Source organism: Amia ocellicauda, chromosome 21 (assembly GCF_036373705.1).
Source record: "Amia ocellicauda isolate fAmiCal2 chromosome 21, fAmiCal2.hap1, whole genome shotgun sequence".
NCBI lineage: Eukaryota > Metazoa > Chordata > Actinopteri > Amiiformes > Amiidae > Amia > Amia ocellicauda.
Window position 1 is genome coordinate 5,296,171 of NC_089870.1, and position 21,078 is coordinate 5,317,248.

The 21,078-nt window shown below is 40.5% G+C and overlaps 1 protein-coding gene across 2 annotated transcripts in view; it reads left to right on the forward strand.

Annotated features, from left to right (window-relative positions):
* The window catches only part of aspg (asparaginase homolog (S. cerevisiae)), a 32,767-nt gene extending 13,244 nt beyond the window's left edge, over positions 1 to 19,523 (forward strand). For both annotated transcript variants that reach the window (XM_066694168.1, XM_066694169.1), the window contains 13 exons: positions 166 to 249; positions 864 to 990; positions 2,994 to 3,106; positions 5,358 to 5,543; positions 5,641 to 5,754; positions 6,372 to 6,491; positions 7,094 to 7,189; positions 11,139 to 11,302; positions 13,880 to 13,966; positions 16,544 to 16,643; positions 16,874 to 16,927; positions 17,444 to 17,494; positions 17,842 to 19,523. In XM_066694168.1, coding sequence (XP_066550265.1) covers positions 166 to 249; positions 864 to 990; positions 2,994 to 3,106; positions 5,358 to 5,543; positions 5,641 to 5,754; positions 6,372 to 6,491; positions 7,094 to 7,189; positions 11,139 to 11,302; positions 13,880 to 13,966; positions 16,544 to 16,643; positions 16,874 to 16,927; positions 17,444 to 17,449 — 1,251 coding nt within the window. In that variant the 3' untranslated portion in view covers positions 17,450 to 17,494; positions 17,842 to 19,523. The remainder of the gene's footprint in view (positions 1 to 165; positions 250 to 863; positions 991 to 2,993; positions 3,107 to 5,357; positions 5,544 to 5,640; positions 5,755 to 6,371; positions 6,492 to 7,093; positions 7,190 to 11,138; positions 11,303 to 13,879; positions 13,967 to 16,543; positions 16,644 to 16,873; positions 16,928 to 17,443; positions 17,495 to 17,841) is intronic.
* Positions 19,524 to 21,078: the final 1,555 nt, after the last annotated feature.

Below are 21,078 nucleotides of genomic sequence, written 5' to 3' on the forward strand. Positions count from 1 at the left end.
ATATTAAATGTAGCCAGTAATTGGTAAAAGGTAGACAGGAGCAATCACTGGTTGAAGGGTTTTGAGTTGACATGTAAAGACATTTTAAAAAGGTTCTGAAATTCAGTTCCAGTATCGAGATAATTGTCACCTTGCGTGGTGCCATGCGTGCTGTTTCTATTGCAGGTGCCAATCTACGAGATGAGGAACGACGGCCGCGACAACCTCCTGGGTGCCCTGTTGATAGCTGGCCAGTTTGTGATACCCGAGGTGAGTGCTAGGGGCAGAAAGAACATGTGACGTGAGTGTCTCTGGTGTTGCCTTTCCTGCTGGTGTCCAGTGGTGCCAAAAGGATATTGACCAGAGGAATCTGCCATGTTGGCTGGGTTGTGAAGAGGGCCTGGGCCTAGGCCTGTTCTTTATTCATGCCAGGCGTCTTGATTCTTTCTTTGTTATTTATGTGAATTTTTCCTTAACATTTCTGAATGCTGTACTTCCATGAAAAAAATAATCACATATATAAAATGTAATATATGGACTTGCCTAGCAGGTCACAGTACATAAACCTTGTCAGGAGTTTGTTGACCCGTGTTAGGTAAAGGTTCTAGCATTTAAATGCAAAACACCTGACGTGACACTTTTTTTTCCCTCCAAACTTCCTTGTATGTTTCACACTTCCACTTATTTAATAGGAATGATTTTTGTTCCTGCATGACTTCAGTATATCGACTACCTTGTTATTTTTTAACTATAAAAATGCATATTTGTATTTATAGGTGACTTGCAGAAATATATTGACTGCAGGTTTCATGAAAATGCAATTCACACGCCTTATTTCTGTTCTTGTGTTTGAATTGAATCCCTGCAATTTGTTTGTCTGTCAGGTCTGTCTGTACTTTCATCACAAACTGTACAGAGGGAACCGGGTGACCAAAGTGGATTCTGGGAGCTTCAACGCCTTCTCTTCTCCCAATCTTCCTCCTTTAGCCAACGCTGAAGTCGATATAAAAAGTAATTTAAATACTGCTACTATTGAACATGCTGTTTTTGAATCTTGTCTCACGATTATCGGTAAAATACTTTCTGTGTCCCAGTTTGTGCAAAATGCTGATAAATTTAAACACAGCTACAGGATAAACTTTTACTTTACACTCTGCTTAATTCTTTCAAGTAAAATGTCACACTACCATGCAGTTTACTTCATTAGAGACCATTTGATCAAATAAGTTATAATTGTGGTGCTGAGGCAAAAGGACAAAATGTTTTAATTGTAGCGATACATTTGCTAACTATTTTTACTTGGAGAAAACAAAGGAAGAACGAATACTGGGACCGAAATGCTTCTATTTATCTAAAATCCGTCTTTTAGTCTTGAGAGCAGAGGTTAAATAGTCCGCTGGCTCAGTGCTTGGCCTGCTTCCTGACTACCGCAGTGATCGACACGAAAGTGTTCTGAATCAATAGAGACATTTCATGCCGGGGGTGAGTCCAGTCAGGCCACCCTGCTCGTTTAGCATGTTTCCACCTTCTCTCATTAGAAGTGCCGCTTCTCGTTTGGTCTCATACCTGGTTGGTTTCACCCACCGCACCTCCGAGAGGCATCTAGTTTTCAATAGTTTTTTATGCCTCATTTCCTTTCACACGAGCCGACTCGCAGAGGAAAATAGCACCATTGTCTTTGTCAAGGAACTTAGCTAAAACCTTTTAATTTAGGGTCGATTTTTCTAGCAGAGATTTAAAACTAAACTACAAACTAAGCATAAAGAGGAACCTTTCCACTTATTTTCTGTGGTGGAAGATCCTGACATTGTTTTAGGATGTATGATCAGGCAGACCTTTTGCAATACGAATGAACTGTGCCAGTTCGGGACTGAACTGTGATGTACAGCAGCATCGCGTTTGGTAAATGCAAATAGAGAAAAAAGACATCAAAGACAATGCACTGTACAGGTAGTCCATGCTAATAGTATCCATATATGGCACATGTCAGGAGGGGAGTCTTAAACAGATTATGCACTTGTTATAAATCTTCTTTCATTAAAAGACAACATCAGGATTTTGGACATAAAATATATTACGTGTTCTCTGAATTTCCTGAGATTGAATGGCTGTTTAAGAGCTCGGAGATCTCTATAAGGGAATGGATTTGAAAGCAGCTTTTTGCTTAACTGAGATGGATGGAGTGATTTACTGCAGTTGACACTATAAAGGAAGAGCAGTAAACAAAAAGCAGGCCCACAGGTTCTTCAGATTCCTTCTGTAAAGCCAGCTCATCGTTTCCGCCACACACAAACAAATTATCGCTGGATAATGAATATGAATGCAGGTGGTATTTGTAAAGTACTCACGTCAAAGTGTATAATACAGCCTTGACTGCATGCTTCTCATGTCAAACAATCAAACAAATTTTTTCTGTAGAGTGACTTTCGCTCCTGGAATGTCACATAAAGATTTTAGAACGTCATATAATATAAACTGGACACCCGATTATATTAGTAAACTGGTGTAAAATAAACAAATAAATAATAACATCATCATCCACAATAATAAAAATGTAAACTCTATTGGAATGTTTTGTTTTTTCAAACTATAAGAATATATACTTTATAAACAAATTTATATTAAACTAAATGAATATCCAAATGACATTGTTTTAAATGGAAACAACTTGGGTGATTAAACTACAACGCTGATTTAATCAAATGGACCTTTTGTTGATTTAAAAGGACAATATAGCTTTTATCCATAGAACAATGTATAATATTTTCCTTTTTTTCCCCCCACACTTGATCTGATTTAGAAGTACAAATTAATACTATTTGAGGTTTTTATATGCTTTCTATGTGATCCTTAAAAAGCTGCATGTTTTAACCTTGGGAAATGCAACCAAGAATGCTCTTGTTTCTTTGATGCTGATTGTTTCACCCCTCCGTAGCAAGGCTTTAAAGTAATCCTGGTGTGAAACAAGCTCGGGTCAGAAGTCATTATTTATTTTTCTTTCTTATTTTTTCCAGTTAATTGGGACACGGTATGGAGAGCCAACACGATAACCAGGTTTCATGTGCACACCATCATTAACCGGAACGTGGGCGTCCTGCGCCTCTTCCCGGGAATCACGTCAGAGACTGTAAGTGCTTGGGAAAGACCGAGAGATTCCTGTCCAGTGCTTGAAATCAATACAGAGAGACGTTTGTTAGCTTGACAAGGAAGTTAGAGACCCGAAACTAACTCCCAGAACACATTCAAATCTCTTTCACATGTGCCTCGGCAGGCTCTTACTTCTTCAGAGATGCTGTGTTTGCATATTCGTGTTCACCAGGTGCATTGTGGGCTATCAGTGCCGCTGAAGTATTGAGTGAGAGTGATGTCATTCACCCCAAGAGATAAACCAACACAATTTGTACACTTTTGTTTTGGATCTTTCTAGTGTAAAGGTCAGCACACATAAATATCAACGTCCTTTTTCTTTTTCTTGATGTTATAACTCTTACCACTCAGTCTATTGGTGGTGGCTGAGTAGCATAAGGCTACTTGGTTTATTTGTTTTTTGTTATTTTTACTTGATTAGAGAGATTCACTGTGAGTGCACGGGGCAGGTTTTAAGCTTGCCAGGAGCACTTACGCCATGAAAAATGAGACAGAATTATGGAGCATGTCTAATTACCAACAAAAGCGAGGGAGTCTGCATTGAAATTTAAACACTTACTATGCAAACCATTAAAAAGGGAGGGGGTGGGGGGGATACTTTAGTGCCCAAGCTGGAATTCGTACTCCTGTGTACATTCTTTTTATGTTTTTTAGTGCCCTATTATTTATTTGAGGCAGACAATTTTATTTTTCCCATTGTTTTCCCTTCGTACATTCATCTTCTCTCGTTCCAGTTTTAATATTCAGACCATCTGACATGCTGAGACAATGAAGATGGTGCTCAGATTGTTCCCATAGGATTCACTGGGTGCTAACTCCATAGAGGCTAAATGGGATATTTGGAGCGACTTTTTGGGCTGACCCTTTTGCAAACTTAGGCTAATGCACAGATTGCCTCTGCTCATTCACTCTAGGCTGTTCTCCAGATAATTAATCTGTGTCACAAAGACCCAAACTGGCCACCTTCTTATCGCTTCAGTGACTATATTTGGCCCATGAGAGCTGTTTCTCTAAAACACAGCGTTGCTGTATAAACTCTTTCCTGTCCAGATATCTTGTAGGTAAGTCCCCAGTGACTGAAAATTGTCTTATATAATCATTTTTTCCCCTTTTCATTTCAAACTGTTCTCTGTGTCTTTATTGTATGTTGCACTTTGTAGATAAGATCAAAATCTCCACTGTAGATTTCTCTGGAGTGTGGTTGTACCGCCTGCCATTAGTTAGCATAATAGTCAGTCAGGAACCCCTTTGGGAATGGTCCTGCTTTCACATGTCTGACAGATCTGATGGTGCTCCTCTCGTACTGCTTAAGCAATCGACGTTTACATTTTTACACCTAGACAAGGCGATGGAAGTTTTTTTTCTTGCAAGAGTGCCTTCTTTTATGCCAGTCGGTGAGTGCCAGGTCGAAATTGCCGAAGACTTTGTCGCTTTATGGCTCTGTATTATCGTAAAACTAGCATTTAATTTCCAGATGCAAGCTATCGCCCAAAACGGAATCAGTTGCACGTCTTAATTACGCACACGGATTACCTTAAGACTCTAGACAGGGGAGCTGAAACAGATGGAAGAGCAGTAGGTGGCAGATTTTTTATTAAAACTCCAACTGTATTATATTCCTCCAAGGGCCCATTGCCCAGACCCCGTGTGTTTCGAGGAATGTGGAGATATATTGCCCTGCTGCCACTCGCTTTTGGGCCCGGCTTCCCGAGTTTGAGCCCTAAACTCGGGAGAAATTGGCAGCTTCCCCTCAGTGATGTTTTGGCAGGACATTCATGTGAGACAGTACTGTGGGCTAATTTATGAGTCTGAGGGATAAAAGTGTTTTTTTTTTTTTTTTTTTTTTTTACATCCTCCCCATTTCTTCTTCAGTGCAACTATTGTCTTTTTGTCAAGTGCTTGGATGTGTGTCAGGAGAGGTCTTGTCCAAATCCTGACTTTCTCAACAACGTGGGCATTACCAGTTTAAATCTGGAGCCGCGCTACTTGCTTCACCAGACATGACACAACATCCCCAATGGACACTATAACTCCTCAAAAAACTCCTCTTGATAGGACTGTGTCTCAGTGACTTCACGTCAACCAATCAGAGCTGCTCCCTAGTCTTTCCCTTTCATGGTACTTGAGTTTAGGGCTCTGTCTCAAAGTGCCTCAACAAATCAAAGTCTGTATGCTAGTGCCTCAGTTCTAGTACTTGCAAATAGCAAATTTTGTGGATGTTGTCGCTCTAGGTGCGGGCCTTCCTACAGCCTCCCATGGAAGGTGTTGTTCTGGAGACATACGGCTCTGGCAACGCCCCCAACAACCGCTGTGATCTGCTCGAAGAGTTCAAGAAGGCCAGCGACAGGGGCGTCCTCATGATCAACTGCACCCAGTGTCTGCGGGGTTCTGTCACCGAATCCTACGCCACCGGCAAGGTGTGATGGTGCTCTCCAATTGACCTTGATTCTTGATTGTTTGGAGCGAATGGGCACTCGGTTAATGGTGTCTCAATTGTGCGATTGTGTGTTCCAGGACCTCAGTAATGCAGGCCTGATAGCAGGTTGTGACATGACGCCAGAAGCAGCACTTGCAAAACTGTCATACGTGCTGGCAAAGCAACAGCTCAGCTTGGCCGAGAAAAGGAAGGTATGTTGTTTGACATAGTGTCCCTTAGCCACAGACACTGATAATGTAACGGTTATGAAGTGTAACAAAATTATGTACAATATTTATCAGCTTTGGCATTTGAGATGAAGGACTACAGTATAAAATGCTTAAATGCCCAGTCTGTAGGAGAGCTAGGTTTGAAACTAAAGGATACTTTGATCTGATCTGTGTGTCACTGTGAAGCAGGGCTGTACTGGTGACAGACGTTGTAATTTATTTTATTTTATTTGTGCAGCAATGGTGTGCTAATGTGATTTTATTTAAATTTGAAATGCCTCCCGTCGGTCGGCAGGTGCATTCTTGTCAAGATGAAACCTGCAGGTATAAGTCCATTATCAAAACATATTTTAAAATTGTTTATGCACGAGGAGGCAAAAATGCATTTGCTGTTCTGCACGGCCGACCTGAAGTGGTGAGTTCTCATCCCAGGCGTCCGTGCCTTGTTAGCGGCTGCACAACTGGTTGCACGGTTTTAGAGAAGATGTGTTTCGTACGTTAGGATTGTTTTCTGATTAATGCTAGTCTCGTGTGTGATCTGACCTTTGCAACGTAGTTGCTGCAGAGTTTTTGACCAGTGCTGTCTGTGCTGTTCTCAGATGTTGAGTGAAAACCTGAGGGGGGAGATGATTGCGTCCTTCCAGGGAGCCAAGTTGTCACTGAGAGACAGCAGGTTCATCCAGGTCATTGCAAAGTCCTTGAGCATCAGCTGCAAAGAGGTGAGCAGGAAATCTCTTATAAAGATGTCCGGTCCTTTTCCTTAATACAGCCATTTCCTGTAAGCATGACACGGTTGCTTTATTTAATGTCCGGAGCGGGATTGCTGCCGGTACAGATGTCACTTTCCAGACACCTACATGATATTTCAAGAGTCCAAACCTATGAGCAGGGCTTCATACCGACCGAGCTGTAGTTTTACTCCTCTGGAGTCTGACATAATGGGCGAAATGCAATAGACAGCTAGACAGTTTTTCATTTTCTGGCTGTAAACCTAGCTATCTTTACCAACAACCGGTGCCTTCAAGAAACATACGAGTTTCTTTATGATCCTAGTAATTTGATTCTCTGTCAAGATGGGGCTCAAATTGCCTCCATATGGCGTGTGACTGGTTTTAACATTCAGCAGCCTTCACCTGTCTTTTCAACCTGCACAGCCTTCTGCCAGCAATGGTTACATACCGAGATAATTCACTTTAAAAAATAAAAACTGATTTCCCTGGTGACACACAGATGTTAATTCATCGGTGCACATTTATTTAAGATCAGAGAGCTGCCCTTGACACACGAGTTAATTGCTGCCTCTTCCTCATCCCTCCTTCAGGAACTGGAAGCCGTCCGCGATGCCCTCACCCCAGCCTTGGCTTGCGCAGCTTCTAAAATCGGGGACACCAACGCCCTAGAAGCCATCCGAGAAATGGTATGCTGTCCACTACATTGCGATCTAAACTAGTAGATAAGAAACCATGCATTCCAGATTAACTTGCTGCTCCACTTTGCCAGAGCTAAACTAGTCCGAACCCAACAAACATCAACCTGTTTTACAAAAGCTAACCTTTTCACGAATTACATCTTTTACCAACGACATCTTTTGTTTCATGTTTACAGTTGATTTGTGAAGACTCCTGTAAATCCCTCTAAGTGTAATGTTCTTGCTGTGCTTTTTCTATACCCTGCACAAATTTATTTTAAAGACCAGACATGAAGAATGTTTTTTCTATTTCATGTCTACTCTGTAGCTTGCTAGATTTGCACATGTAACCTTTTACCATTACGTCCTGATAATAGAAAACGCATTTTGCCTGTCATTAAGAAAAGCTCTGAAAGGTATCCTGTAAGTTTATCCTTTACAACACCCATATGGTTACAGTTATGATGCAGGTGTCTTAAAATATGTACAGATCGATCTGTCTGTTAGAGCAGTCTGGCCATTTGAAACTTGTAACTTTTATATACGGCCAAGGTAATATGTGCAGACAGTTTTAACAAACCTTAAAAATACTAAAATAACCCTTAAATAACTAATACAGCATAATACACAGTTAATATCAGCTATACTAATTAATTGGTAACCAAACCTTTTATATAAATAACCTTTGCCACATCAGGCTGCGTTTCAAGTGATCGTATAGCTGTCCGAGTCTTGGCGTATGGTTTGCAATATCCCAGCGCAGTGTAGAGATTTGCCGTTGGTTGCTATGAGGCAATTCGTAACGTAGTGATGGAATTGTATGAGTATGTTGAACAACAAGCGCTTATTGCCGCGTTTCCCCTGGCGGACACGTCCAGCCCCGGACACTTAAACGAGTATTTCCCACTGGCTTAAGCGTCCTTCACGCCCACTAAGGAAATACTTCTCTTTCAGAAGCGGAGATGTGTGCTTGACTTGTAGACAGACAGGGAAGAGATCAGCTACATTATGTCGGAAGTCTCAATATAATCTCAAGTGCCATGTGGGATCACAAAGAAATTATAGTTTTATTAGCAGCATGGAGTGAAATCCACATACAGAAACAATTACTGCTTACAGTTAATATCCGCGTATATTAAATACTTGCCAAACAAAGGTTTCACAGGACCCGGTGTAGTGCCATGACTAGTTAAAAATAAACTGAAGGATAATAATCGGATTTGTAGCAGCCAATTTTATTAATATTTTACGAACACCTGGACGGTGTTTCAGGTGTCGTTTTGTGAATGGTGTGCAGGTGTGTTGTATAACAGCCGTGCTGAGACAATCAGTATAAAGGCGAACACGATTGAGTTAACGTGTGCCCATTTAAAAGTTAAATTAATTAATAAATAAATACAGCAGATCTCTAAAACCATTAAGAACTGATTTAATAAACGTCCATAAACACCATGACTTAAACGTGCACACTTTAGTTCAATTATAACCTGCTATATTGTAGCTGCTGTTACTGTATGTACTTGTGTATTTTGTTAAACTTGCCCTGGTTAAGGATGTCTGCTAAGTAAATTAAAAATAATATTGCAAAAAGTGTAATTTGCAGTTACAAATTTGTAGGAAGAGTAATAAGTTAAGGGAGTCAAGTTTAAAATACATATCTACAAGCACATATCTTGATGATGATTAACAATAATAATAAATAGCAGATATTTATTTTGTTGTTGCACATGGAGACATTTTCTTATGGTAACGAAATGCTTGTCTAAATATAATGTTGTCTATACACGTTTAGCTATTCCTAATCTCTCTTAACAGAAACGTGTATTTATTACGCTGTCTCCAATCATGTATAGCATAAAGAATAAAATAGACACAAAAGTCATTTCCACGTCAGGCTCAATCGCTTGTTGTGTTGTTTTCTGTTATTGAAACGAAACAAACCAAACCCACAATTGCTGTGCTCCTACTACAACAGGGGAAGGTCTTGCTACAAAAAGCTCTGGGATGCGTCCGCGTCCAGCACAGCATGGCACAGACACTTATGCCAGTGGACCCAAGGCATATGTGTGTCGGACCCGTTAACAAAACCGTTCCAATCACATATTGGATTGTATGTTGCACATGTTCAGACAAATCAAAAAGTTTCCTGGTTGAAGTTACAGCAGCTGTGCTACCTGCTGGAATATAAGAAAAAAGCATATTACTGAAATGCTATTTATTTTCTGGTAGGAGTGGGAGAGGTGTCCTCACATTAGATCCCCGTGAACTCCACCATGCAAGAGGGTGGTGGCATGAGGCCTAAATGGGAAGCACCCGTACCTATGGCCACATAGTAGGGTCAATAAGTATTTCTTCTGGTTCCACTGGTTTATCCAGAACATGGACATTTCGCATTCCTAGAAATGTCCTTGTCCCTCACATTTCCAAATGACAACCAGGCATGTAGTTCCAGATTCGCAAACCTGCTTTGCTATACTGCCACACGATTCCCCCGGCACAGGAGCTGAAAAGAGGAAGATAAAGCAATACATTACGCAGGCCATTTTTTCGGCACCACTTTTGTAACTTCTATCCTGGTATTGAATCACAAATGTAGAACAGTGTTACCTCGGTAATTTAGTAACTTAGTAACTAGTCCGTTTCTTTTGTATGACACGGCGTCCTTCCTCAGACTTGTCAGAGAAATGGATATCATACTGGCTTGCCTTACAAATCGCACCGTGTCATTTATGCATTTAATTCCTTGTATGCATGCCAACAAGGGTGAATGGAATGTGATATAAGGATTTTGTGCAGTACTAACAGGCATTATCTTATGTTTAAAGTAAGGTCTTTCTATTACAACATTAGCTGGTTGTTTACTAGGATCTTCCCCGTCTTAGGAACCAACACTCTGGCGCTTTATCTCCATTTATACTGTTGTTATAGTCAGGTATACTATAGTTTTTGTTGTGCATATCTATTCCTGTCTTTTGGAAGTCATTCTCCTGTTGTTTCTTCCGTAAGATTCCAATACTTGTTTGTTTTTTGGCCTGGTTTCTGTGCAATCCTGATAAGATGTTCCATCAGAAATGCCTTCCCAAACACTGTCTTTAACCTGGTAATGAGGACACTGAAGAGGAAGCAAACAGATGACCCATCTCTGCCCAAAAGTCTTGCTTAACCCCTGACCCCACCTCATTCTCTCACTTTCAGCTGGGCGGAAGTTCAAAGAGAAGCCTTTTGCAATGGATCAGAAAACAAAAACAAACCAACAAGATCTATGTTGATTTAAACAGAGGGGAAATGATAGCATTGAAGCAGATGACGTGTAAATGCCTTTATCATGGGCTCCAAGAATAGAACCAGGAATTTGTCAGACTTCGCTCCGTAGGAGACTGACAGTCACAAACCTTAGCCTTATAAGGAAAAAGAGACACATTGTGATTCAGTGCATCTCTCTCGGGTCGGTCTGATGCTGCACCCTGTCATTACAGCCAAACAGGCCCGGCTTGGCAAACCAGTTCACGTCGAGCACGGCCCACTGAAGGGATGACACGTTCCTCGTTTACCTTTTACCGCAGGTTCATCTTTCTCTGTGGCCGATCGTCATTTGCTCTGTGTCTCTGTGCAGGTTCAAAGCCAGGTTATGAAGATAAACATAGGAGATACTAACTGGCTGTCTCTCTCTGAAAAAGCACATCTCTGGACAGCAGGCTCACTAGGCCCAGAGGTCAAAATCATTCCCTGTACTTCTGTATGAAGGAGACAAACAGCGGGGGTTGTGAGATTTGTTCCAGGATTTAATAAACTTGATGATCTATATAAAAAGGTCTTTATCTGTAGGTTCTGTATGTGTCTTGTGTGTCTGTAACTACCCTCCACCACGTTAATCTCAAATTGATGGTGAAATAGGCCCACACTAACATGTTTGTCACATTTGACTTGAAGTGTGCCTGGCCTGTGTTGCTTGTTACAGGGTAGCAGCCTGAGCGGAGAGGACTACGATGGGAGGACTCCTCTCCATATCGCGGCCTGTGAGGGTCATCTGAAAGTTGTCCAGTACCTCCTGTGCCACGGGGCCACGGTCTACGCCAAGGACCGCTACGGTGCCACGCCCCTGACGAACGCAGTCAAGTTCAGGTATCTCAACCCCTTGCTCCTCTGGTCTTTTCTGTGTAGTTCGTGCCTTCTAAATCCTTAAGTAGGGTTCCCTCTTTTTTTGTTTTTATTTCCTTGTACAATTCGCAAAACAGAAAATGGGCCTTTTCGTTAAGGGACGCCGTGGATGAGTTTTAATCCTTTCTCGGTCAATAACTTTATTCCCGTCCCCCATGGCTGAAAAATTTAAAATAAGCTGCTGTAGTCATTAAAGCTGTTAGGGGGTTATTGTTTTTACCCAAACTAGTATTGCTCTGCAAATTGGAAACCCATCCATGAGGGGATTTATACTCTCATTGGGGACGGGGGTGGGGGGCTTAAGAAGGGGGGAAATTGTATTGAAGTTCAGAGGCCATTTAATTATTTTACAGCTAATTAGGCTAATTGTCAGCTGGCAATATCAGTCTGTTTGTGCTATAATTAGTATAATTTGGTATCCAAGGGCCGTACAGCACGACATAGTTGAGGGAAATGTATTCTATATCATTTTTGTTTTCTAATTGTTTATTGTGCTACTGCTCATTCATTCAGGATTTCATAATAAGCTAGTTTGGACTGACTGTCGGGTGCATACATAGTACTCTCCCAAAAAACATGGGCAGGCCAGTGTGCTTTTTGTCTGTTATGTGACTGTTAATTCAGGCAGTTGTGGCTTGTGTTGGCCATTAATATTAATAATAGTCAGCTGAGGTAGGCAGTGGCTGAGTCAGAAACATTTGCTCATAGAAACTGCCTTTCTGCCTGAAACAGCAAAACTGAACACTTTTGTTCTGTTTGCTCTCTGCAATTGTCCTCCCCATCTGAAAGACAACACAAAGGATATTTCGAGTGACAAGTATGACTTTCAGTCTCGCCTTGCGCAACATGTGCCAACATGCCTTGGAAGCAAAGAAGCAAACTGACATTCATTAAGTTAAACACCACAGGTACAACAATCGTGCTTGCATTCATCTGATGTACCCCCATTTTACAAGTACAAAACTCTAAATATAGGCCCACTCACATGGTCCATGTCCAGCAGGTGTCCCCTGCTTCATACGTATTTAAAAAAATGTATAAATAAGAAAACAATGCAAATTTAAGCTGCAGTTTATATGTTTCACAAGATCTTGTCTTTATGCTTGAATGACAGATATGAGTTTCTTAGGACAGCGATATGTTAGTGTAACGCACACGATGGACATCGAAGCTAAAACTTCTTCAGTCAACTTCTTCACAGTTGGTGTGAGAGGGAATTTGTTTAATTAGCGTGTGTATGTATTGAGATCTTGGTTTGAGTGCCACACCTATGCAGAGATTTAGGGGCTTTTACACATTATTATTATTATTATTAATAATAATAATAATAATAATAGTCATAGTAATGATGTTAATAATAATAACTCAGGGATGTCCACACTGACCATCTCGTCAAACCCACAGTATGATATTGGGCACTTGATGTCAGAGATTGAATCGAAAGTGTAGTTTACGTACATTTCTGAATTAAGACCTTAATATTTCCTCTGCTTTTAATTGGATAGCGATTATGACTCACTTTCACTATAGCAGAAATTGGCCTGCAGCTATCCTGCAGGAACCACCTGGACAGGTCTCTGTGTAGGGTTACTGTTTGTGTGGATCTGTCTCGACTTGCCCCTGCTGGCCCAAGATCAACTGTTCCTCACTGCAGAGGAGCCAGACTTTGTGAGTCGAATCGTGATTAGAGTAACACATGCCTGCACTTTCGTTTGACTATCAGTATACCAGACGTTTTCTGACACCGTTTAGTTTCCATTCAGCAACGCACATCGATTGCAATGACATTCACAAGTGTCACTGCTGCATTTGACAAGTGAAGGAGAATTGCCAATGGGGTTTTAAGGGTTGTTTATTATTATTTATTTATTTATTTATTTTTATTTCTTGGCAGACGCCCTTATCCAGGCCCTTATCTGTGGCTTTGTGCTTGAAATCGTCAATAATCGCCCCAGTGCCTATACCCACCTCAAAGCTTTGCTTTTTAGATCTGTAGACCTATGTAATTATTAAAAAAAAAAAATGACATAAGCTTCCAGTCTATTTCTGAACTCTGCTCTTAGTGAAGAGGAAGTCTTCGGGAGCATCTGTGATTGGCTGTAGTAAAAGGACAATCCAAGCATAGGATTAGTAAACCACGCCTTAATCAAGTAAAGGGTGGAATGTGCTGGGATTTTGCAAAGGAACTGATTGTTAATCAAAATAACTTATAAGAGGAAGTGTATTTGCATTTCACGTGGAAACCCTTACATTAGGAAAATAGAAGGAGTTTTGAACAAAGTTCAAGATTAATGAAATAATTGGAGAAGCTGTTACTTTCACCAAAGTTTAAGGGTTGTTTTCCACTTCTCTTCCAGGTCTCCTCCAAGTGAATATTCAGCCGCCTGGAAACACTGTTTGTTGTGACTGACGTGAAAAATTGCTATCATTTACTAACTAAAAGCTCATGTGGAAGCAAAGCTAGAATGCCCCGAGGCCCTCTGGGGTTTGAGTTGGCCACCTGTGCGATTACAGTTTGTGACACTTACCCTGTTTCCCCAGACACAATGATGTCATCAAACTGCTGCGAAAGACAGGTGCCCATTTGTCCCAAGAGGAGCTGGAGGATGTGGGAACAGAGCTGTGCAGGTAGGAGGAAAGAATGCTGTATGAGCATTGGCCTCTCCCTTTGGAGCTCCCTGCCAGTTACTTGTGTTTTTGTCACTTTCTATTCCTGATGTGCTTACGGGCCATCCTCAGGTGTTAAATGTATTGAAATCCTAGAAACTTGTTAATTTGATTGAAATGTAAAATGTATGTTGAGCTGATGATGCTCACAATGGAAAGATGTTTTTAATGGAGAAAACACTATCTATATATATATATATATATATCTCCATCTTTTATGTGGTTGTCTTCTAGGTCTTTTTAATCTCTTGGTACCTATTGAGAAGCTTCCTTGCCTGAATATACAGACGTGCTCAAATTTGTTGGCACCCTTACAGCTCATTGAAATAATGCTTAATTAATGCTGAAAAGTAATGAAATTAAAAGCTATTGCATCATGTATACTTGCATGCCTTTGGTATGTCATAGAATAAGAGATGTGAAAAGAGATGAATTATTGCTCATTTTACAAAGATAAATGACCTGGACACATTTGTTGGTACCTCTTAGAAAATATCAAAAATAATTGGATTATAGTGATATTCCAAACTAATGAGTTTCTTTAATTAGTATCACACACGTCTCCAATCTTGTAATCAGTCATTCAGCCTATTTAAAGGGAGGAAAGTAGTCACTGTGCCGTTTGGTATCATTGTGTGAACCACACTGAACATGGACCAGAGAAAGCAAAGGAGAGAGTTGTCTGAGGAGATCAGAAAGAAAATAATAGACAAGCATGGTAAAGGTAAAGGCTACAGGACCATCTCCAAGCAGCTTGATGTTCCTGTGACAACAGTTGCAAATATTATTAAGAAGTTCAAGGTCCATGGAACTGTAGGCAACCTCCCTTGGCGCGGCCAAAAGAGGAACATCGACCCCAGATTGAACAGAAGGATAGTGCGAATGGCAGAAAAAGAACCAAGGATAACTGCCAAAGAGATACAAACTGAACTCCAAGGGGAAGGTACATCAGTTTCTGATCGCAACATCCGTCGCTTTTTGAGCGAAAGTGGCCTCCATGGAAGAAGACCCAGGAGGACTCCACTTTTGAAAGAAAACATAAAAAAGCCAGACTGGAATTTGCTAAAATGCATATTGACAAGCCACAATCCTTCTGGGAGCATGTCCTTTGGACAGATGAGTCAAAACTGGAGCTTCTTGGCAAGTCACATCAGCTCTATGTTCGCAGATGAAAAAATGAAGCTCTCTGTCTCAGTCGCAGGTCATGGGTCCTCCAACAGGATAATGACCCAAAACACACAGCTAAAAGCACCCAAGAATGGATAAGAACAAAACATTGGACTGTTCTGAAGGGGCCTTCTATGAGTCCTGATCTGAATCCTATCGAACATCTATGGAAAGAGCTGAAACTTGCAGTCTGGAGAAGGCACCCATCAAACCTGAGACAGCTAGAGCAGGAAGAGTGGGCCAAACTACCTGTTAACAGGTGCAGAAGTCTCATTAAGAGCTTCTGATTGCAATTATTGCCTCTGGTTGTGCAACAAAATGTTTTATTGAAACAATATTATGTTGAAAAACAAAATCAAAAGTCTGATTTCTATTACATATGGAATAAACAATGGTGGATGCCAATTACATTTGTCAGTTTCAAGTTATTTCAGAGGAAATTGTGCCTTCTTCATTCTTTGTGGAGGGGTACCAACAAATTTGAGCATGTCTGTATGTGTGTATACAAGAGCAAGCCAAAATATGTGATTGAAAGAGTCAACATGTGAAAATGGCAATGGGCCGCATACACCGCAAGAACAGTTCAAAGATGAACAAAGGAAGCTATTGAATGGATCCCAAGAGATGAAAAAATACCTAGAAGACGAGCACAAAGAGGATGGGAAGATGAAATCATGCACTTTGCAGGCGTGACATGGAAAAGAGAAGCAGTAGATCGAAGCAAGTGGAAACCTCTTGAGGAGGCCTTCATCCAGCAGTGGACTGATATAGGCTGATGGTGAAATACTGTATATACATTCATCACAATAGATATCTGATGAAGCCTGAGAAGTGATGCAGTTTTTTTTAAATGTATGTTATGATTCAAACCATGAAAGAATAATGTGGCCGTCTGGGTCATCAACCTGACATTTAAGGCTCGATTGGCTTGACTGAATGTATTTCATCCATGTTGAAGACCAAACTTGAGCTGCATCATTCCAGACCCCCAAAAAACCCCAACCCACTGACCACACCCACCCATGTTTCAGTGGCCGGTCGAACCTGTTCTCTTGACCCCTGGAATGTGCACAGGCAACATAGTTAAGATACCTGCTTTGGAATTTCAGACAAATAGTTTGTGTGGTTTTCTTTTTCCTATATCTTAAATATAATTTGAGTATGAGTATTTAACATCCCTTACTTGTGATGTTTCTCCAGAAGCCTATATATATTATTTTTTCAGAAATGATTGTCCGGTGAGATTTGAAATGTAGTAGTAAAAAAACATGTAGACAAAATGTGGGTTGCTTCCACAATACAATATGCCCATCACTTACAGCATGGCAGCAGGAACCGTAAAGACAATAACCAAAGTTGTCCTTGTCTCAGCTTGGCAGCCCTTGGAGACCTGGTTGGGCTGGAATCCTGGAGTCTGGCCGGCGTTGACATGAATGTAGTAGGCTATGATGGACATACCCCTCTGGAAGTGGTGAGTTTCCCTTTTCTGCCATAACGACATCAACAAAATGTATTATTCTCCTTTCGTTTCTTCTCAGGGAGATGTTTAGAATTGTTGCTTTAATGGGTACCATTTTCAAATATGTGGTCTTGATCATGTGCATTAAAAAAGTCTGGATTGTAAAAGCAGCTGTGATCTGATCAGGGACATTCTTCCACCGGGTGCACACTGACATCTCTCTTTAACCCCTCTTCTCCCAGGCAAAAGCAGTTGGGAATAAGGACGTGATCGAGTTCCTGCAACATTCACACATTGTAAGGGTACCTTGCTGGGAGGTTCACTGGGCTTTGCTGTCGTTGGGCTCTCCCAACCTGGTGATGTTTACCTGATTTAAATCGAATTAAACCGAGCTCCACCGATCGCAAGTGGTTTTGACAACACTTTTGCTACGTTTTGTGCTTAGTGTTTTGTTGCATCAATATTATTTAAACTCTTTTTAATGCCATAGCTCTGCATTTTTACTAGGTTGATCTCATTGTATTATTATTATTATTAAAGTATTTTAGTAGTTAAATATTTTAAGAAACTGTTCCGAACTGTTTGAGAGACCAGATTTTGAGGACATTTTGCTACACATTTCTTCAATTCTGCAGTAACGCCAACAAAAAGGTGTTACTAAAGAGCTTAAATTGTACTCATTAAAAGAAACTTGCATGTTCACCTGCATGTATCTGAACAGAATAACATTTCTTAATTAACATTTGAATACCCTGCTCTGAAGTGTTTTGTTTGCTTATTATCATTAGCTAACATGTAAATCTCATCTACAGAACTAAGCTGCAACTCGGAAACAAAACATGCAACCAAATAAACTGAGTGCAGTAAGTATTCCTGATGATAATACAGCTCTTACTCTAATGAATAATCTGCATGTGTTTTTTCACTGCATTGGAATGAAAATGTCCACCTCTGTTCTCCTTCTGTTTGATTCTGTTTTTAGTATTGGGGAATGAAAATGATCAAGTTGGTTCAATAGAAAATGTAGTTTGTACTATGTGTATTTGATGATAATGATTAATGGCCATTTCAGCATCTAATTTTGACAATTCGACCCTCTAATTCTAGTATTGTTTTACCAACTGTCCATGGGATGGGGATTTGCGTGAAAGGAGAGAAAAATGGTTTGTTTGGTCACACAATTATTATTTTCCATGTCTTTTCCACCCAGGCTTTACAGGAGGGAGAATACATCGAGTTTGTGTGCCCGAGACAAACCTGAGCTTTGGAAACACAGAACCTTCACTCAGAAGACACCGAAACAAAAAGCAGTGGCAGACCATGTATTCCCAAACTCCAGTATTGAGCAGACTGCACCGCCGTCTGCAATGGAGCCCACTGCTCCTGTCATACTAAGTTTTGAATGTAATTTGACTTGTAGGAGGATATTAAAATACTGCTTCCATCCTTCAAATGTACTGTTCGTACATATGCTAAGTGGTCAATAGAGAAAAAGGATTATTGCTGGTTGCAGGAAATGCGGAAATCCAATATGGACCTTGGAACTATACGGCTTTATTTGTTGTAAATGGAGTGTCACAGAAAGCACATGTATCTCATTATCTGAAACACCTGTTCAGTCACTACATTGTTGGAAGGGTGTCTGGACTTTGTGGATTGTACGATCGAGTAACGTTAAATTGAAGTTATTGGCACTGTCTAATTAAGTAACTAGTCTAAACACATTGTACATCACTATTTATCATGCTGCTTTGAGTCACAATGTAGAAGAATATCAGACTATCCTTGGTTTGTTCCTTCCCAACTATGTATCCCCAATTACTTGAGCTCAGGGACGCAGAAGGGTAATTAGCAAGACTAATTTCTCGGCAGGTTGACTTGAATTGCTTTGATTTTCATTTTAAATCTAATTTAACTGGATGTTGCATCTTTCTTTACAGAGGGCAACAGTTGCTACATTTCGGAGTACTGGAAGAAACAGGACTCAATGCATTTTCCCTTGTTTGTGGAAAAAGGACAAGGGACAAATATCTATGCAGACAAACTATGACTAATAAATAAGCCTAGAAACAAAATCCTGCTGAAAAAGCTGTTTTCCCTTGCAACCCAACAGATATTGATATTGTCTGAGTTGTAAGACAGCACAAGCAGCTTTGATTCTATCTGGCTAAGGCCAAGATGAAACATCAGCCCATCCACCAATTGCACCAGTGCTTGAAGATAGGCTTCCACTAGTCATAAAAAAGAACAAAAACAAATACTGCCATAATAAACTGGGTTAGTATATACTATATTAGTAGTACTCATCTTTTTTTCCTCCCTAATTCAGACAAATTGTCAAATTAATTTGATAAGCCATTTATAGCATGTATATACACACACCTTTCATAAATAAATGTATATCCTCAGACTATTTGTTGAATGTAAGAGAAGGAATTGGATCTTAATTGTGATTAGCTATTGAACAGTTTTAGAAAGAGCCATGGACCCTGATCAATCCAGATTTTAAAGTATAGGGTATTCAGCTGCTGCTACTACATACATTGTATTTCAGTAATCTCATTGTACTGTGTGCATATCTCCAGTATTACTGAGCCTGGCCTTTTGCCTGGTATGACAAAGTGTAAACCTGTTGTGTCCTGGTTTGAAGATTCACAAAGTATCATGATTGTGCTGGAGAGACTTGAATCTGTGATTTTAATTAGTAACAAAGTAGGCATTTAACACGGAAGTGTATGTGATCGGTTCAGCAAAGTATGGTCTTGAAGTGTTTTCTTGTTCGAAGTATGATGTGTGTTTCCCAGATTGAACAATACTGTCTTGTATTTCGTGTAAACCTATCACACCTGGTGATGTTCTCAAGCACAAATAAATGAATAATGTGAAATATTCATAAAACTGGTCCGTTTCCATTCTTTTTGAACTCAGAATGTTTTTAGTGTCACCATGTCGCTACGTTAAGATTGTATGAAATGAATTCCTAGCTGAAAGTATCCATTGTTTCACTGCATTAATCATCAATCTTTGGAGGTAAGAAAAAAATCTGTATATAGACTGTCCTGCATCTGTCTCTATATAAACTTAGACTGGTTTAAACAATATATTTAGAAATGGATATTATATGCTTAATTAATTTCCTCCTTATCTGTATCTTTACAATGATAAACTGAATTGTATATCTGAAGAGGTCCTCTCATCCTGACTTTAGCTTCTGGTTTCAGATTGCCTGCTGTTTCGTTGTTTTTTAATCAAGTGGAGCACAGGCTGAGTTCAGGGAATTTCCTTTCGAACGTTAGATACAATCATGAAATGGCAACAAGCATCCACTCAGAGTGGAGGCGAGTGTGTCTCGGTGTGTGAAGAACAAGTCTGGCCAGTCGATCCGCTCGTCACTGCCTGCAATACTGAAAAGCAGCCACATCCCCTGAATAAGACAAAATATATACACTCACCTAAAGGATTATGAGGAACACCTGTTCAATTTCTCATTAATGCAATTATCTAACCAACCAATCACATGGCAGTTGCTTCAATGCATTTAGGGGTGTGGTCCTGGTCAAGACAATCTCCTGAACTCCATACTGAATGTTTGAATGGGAAAGAAAGGTGATTTAAGCAATTTTGAGCGTGGCATGGTTGTTGGTGCCAGACGGGCCGGTCTGAGTATTTCACAATCTGCTCAGTTACTGGGATTTTCACGCACAACCATTTCTAGGGTTTACAAAGAATGGTGTGAAAAGGGAAAAACATCCAGTATGCGGCAGTCCTGTGGGCGAAAATGCCTTGTTGATGCTAGAGGTCAGAGGAGAATGGGCCGACTGATTCAAGCTGATAGAAGAGCAACTTTGACTGAAATAACCACTCGTTACAACCGAGGTATGCAGCAAAGCATTTGTGAAGCCACAACACGTACAACCTTGAGGCGGATGGGCTACAACAGCAGAAGACCCCACCGGGTACCACTCATCTCCACTACAAATAGGAAAAAGAGGCTACAATTTGCACAAGCTCACCAAAATTGGACAGTTGAAGACTGGAAAAATGTTGCCTGGTCTGATGAGTCTCGATTTCTGTTGAGACATTCAGATGGTAGAGTCAGAATTTGGCGTAAACAGAATGAGAACATGGATCCATCATGCCTTGTTACCACTGTGCAGGCTGGTGGTGGTGGTGTAATGGTGTGGGGGATGTTTTCTTGGCACACTTTAGGCCCCTTGGTGCCAATTGGGCATCGTTTAAATGCCACGGCCTACCTGAGCATTGTTTCTGACCATGTCCATCCCTTTATGACCACCATGTACCCATCCTCTGATGGCTACTTCCAGCAGGATAATGCACCATGTCACAAAGGTCGAATCATTTCAAATTGGTTTCTTGAACATGACAATGAGTTCACTGTACTAAACTGGCCCCCACAGTCACCAGATCTCAACCCAATAGAGCATCT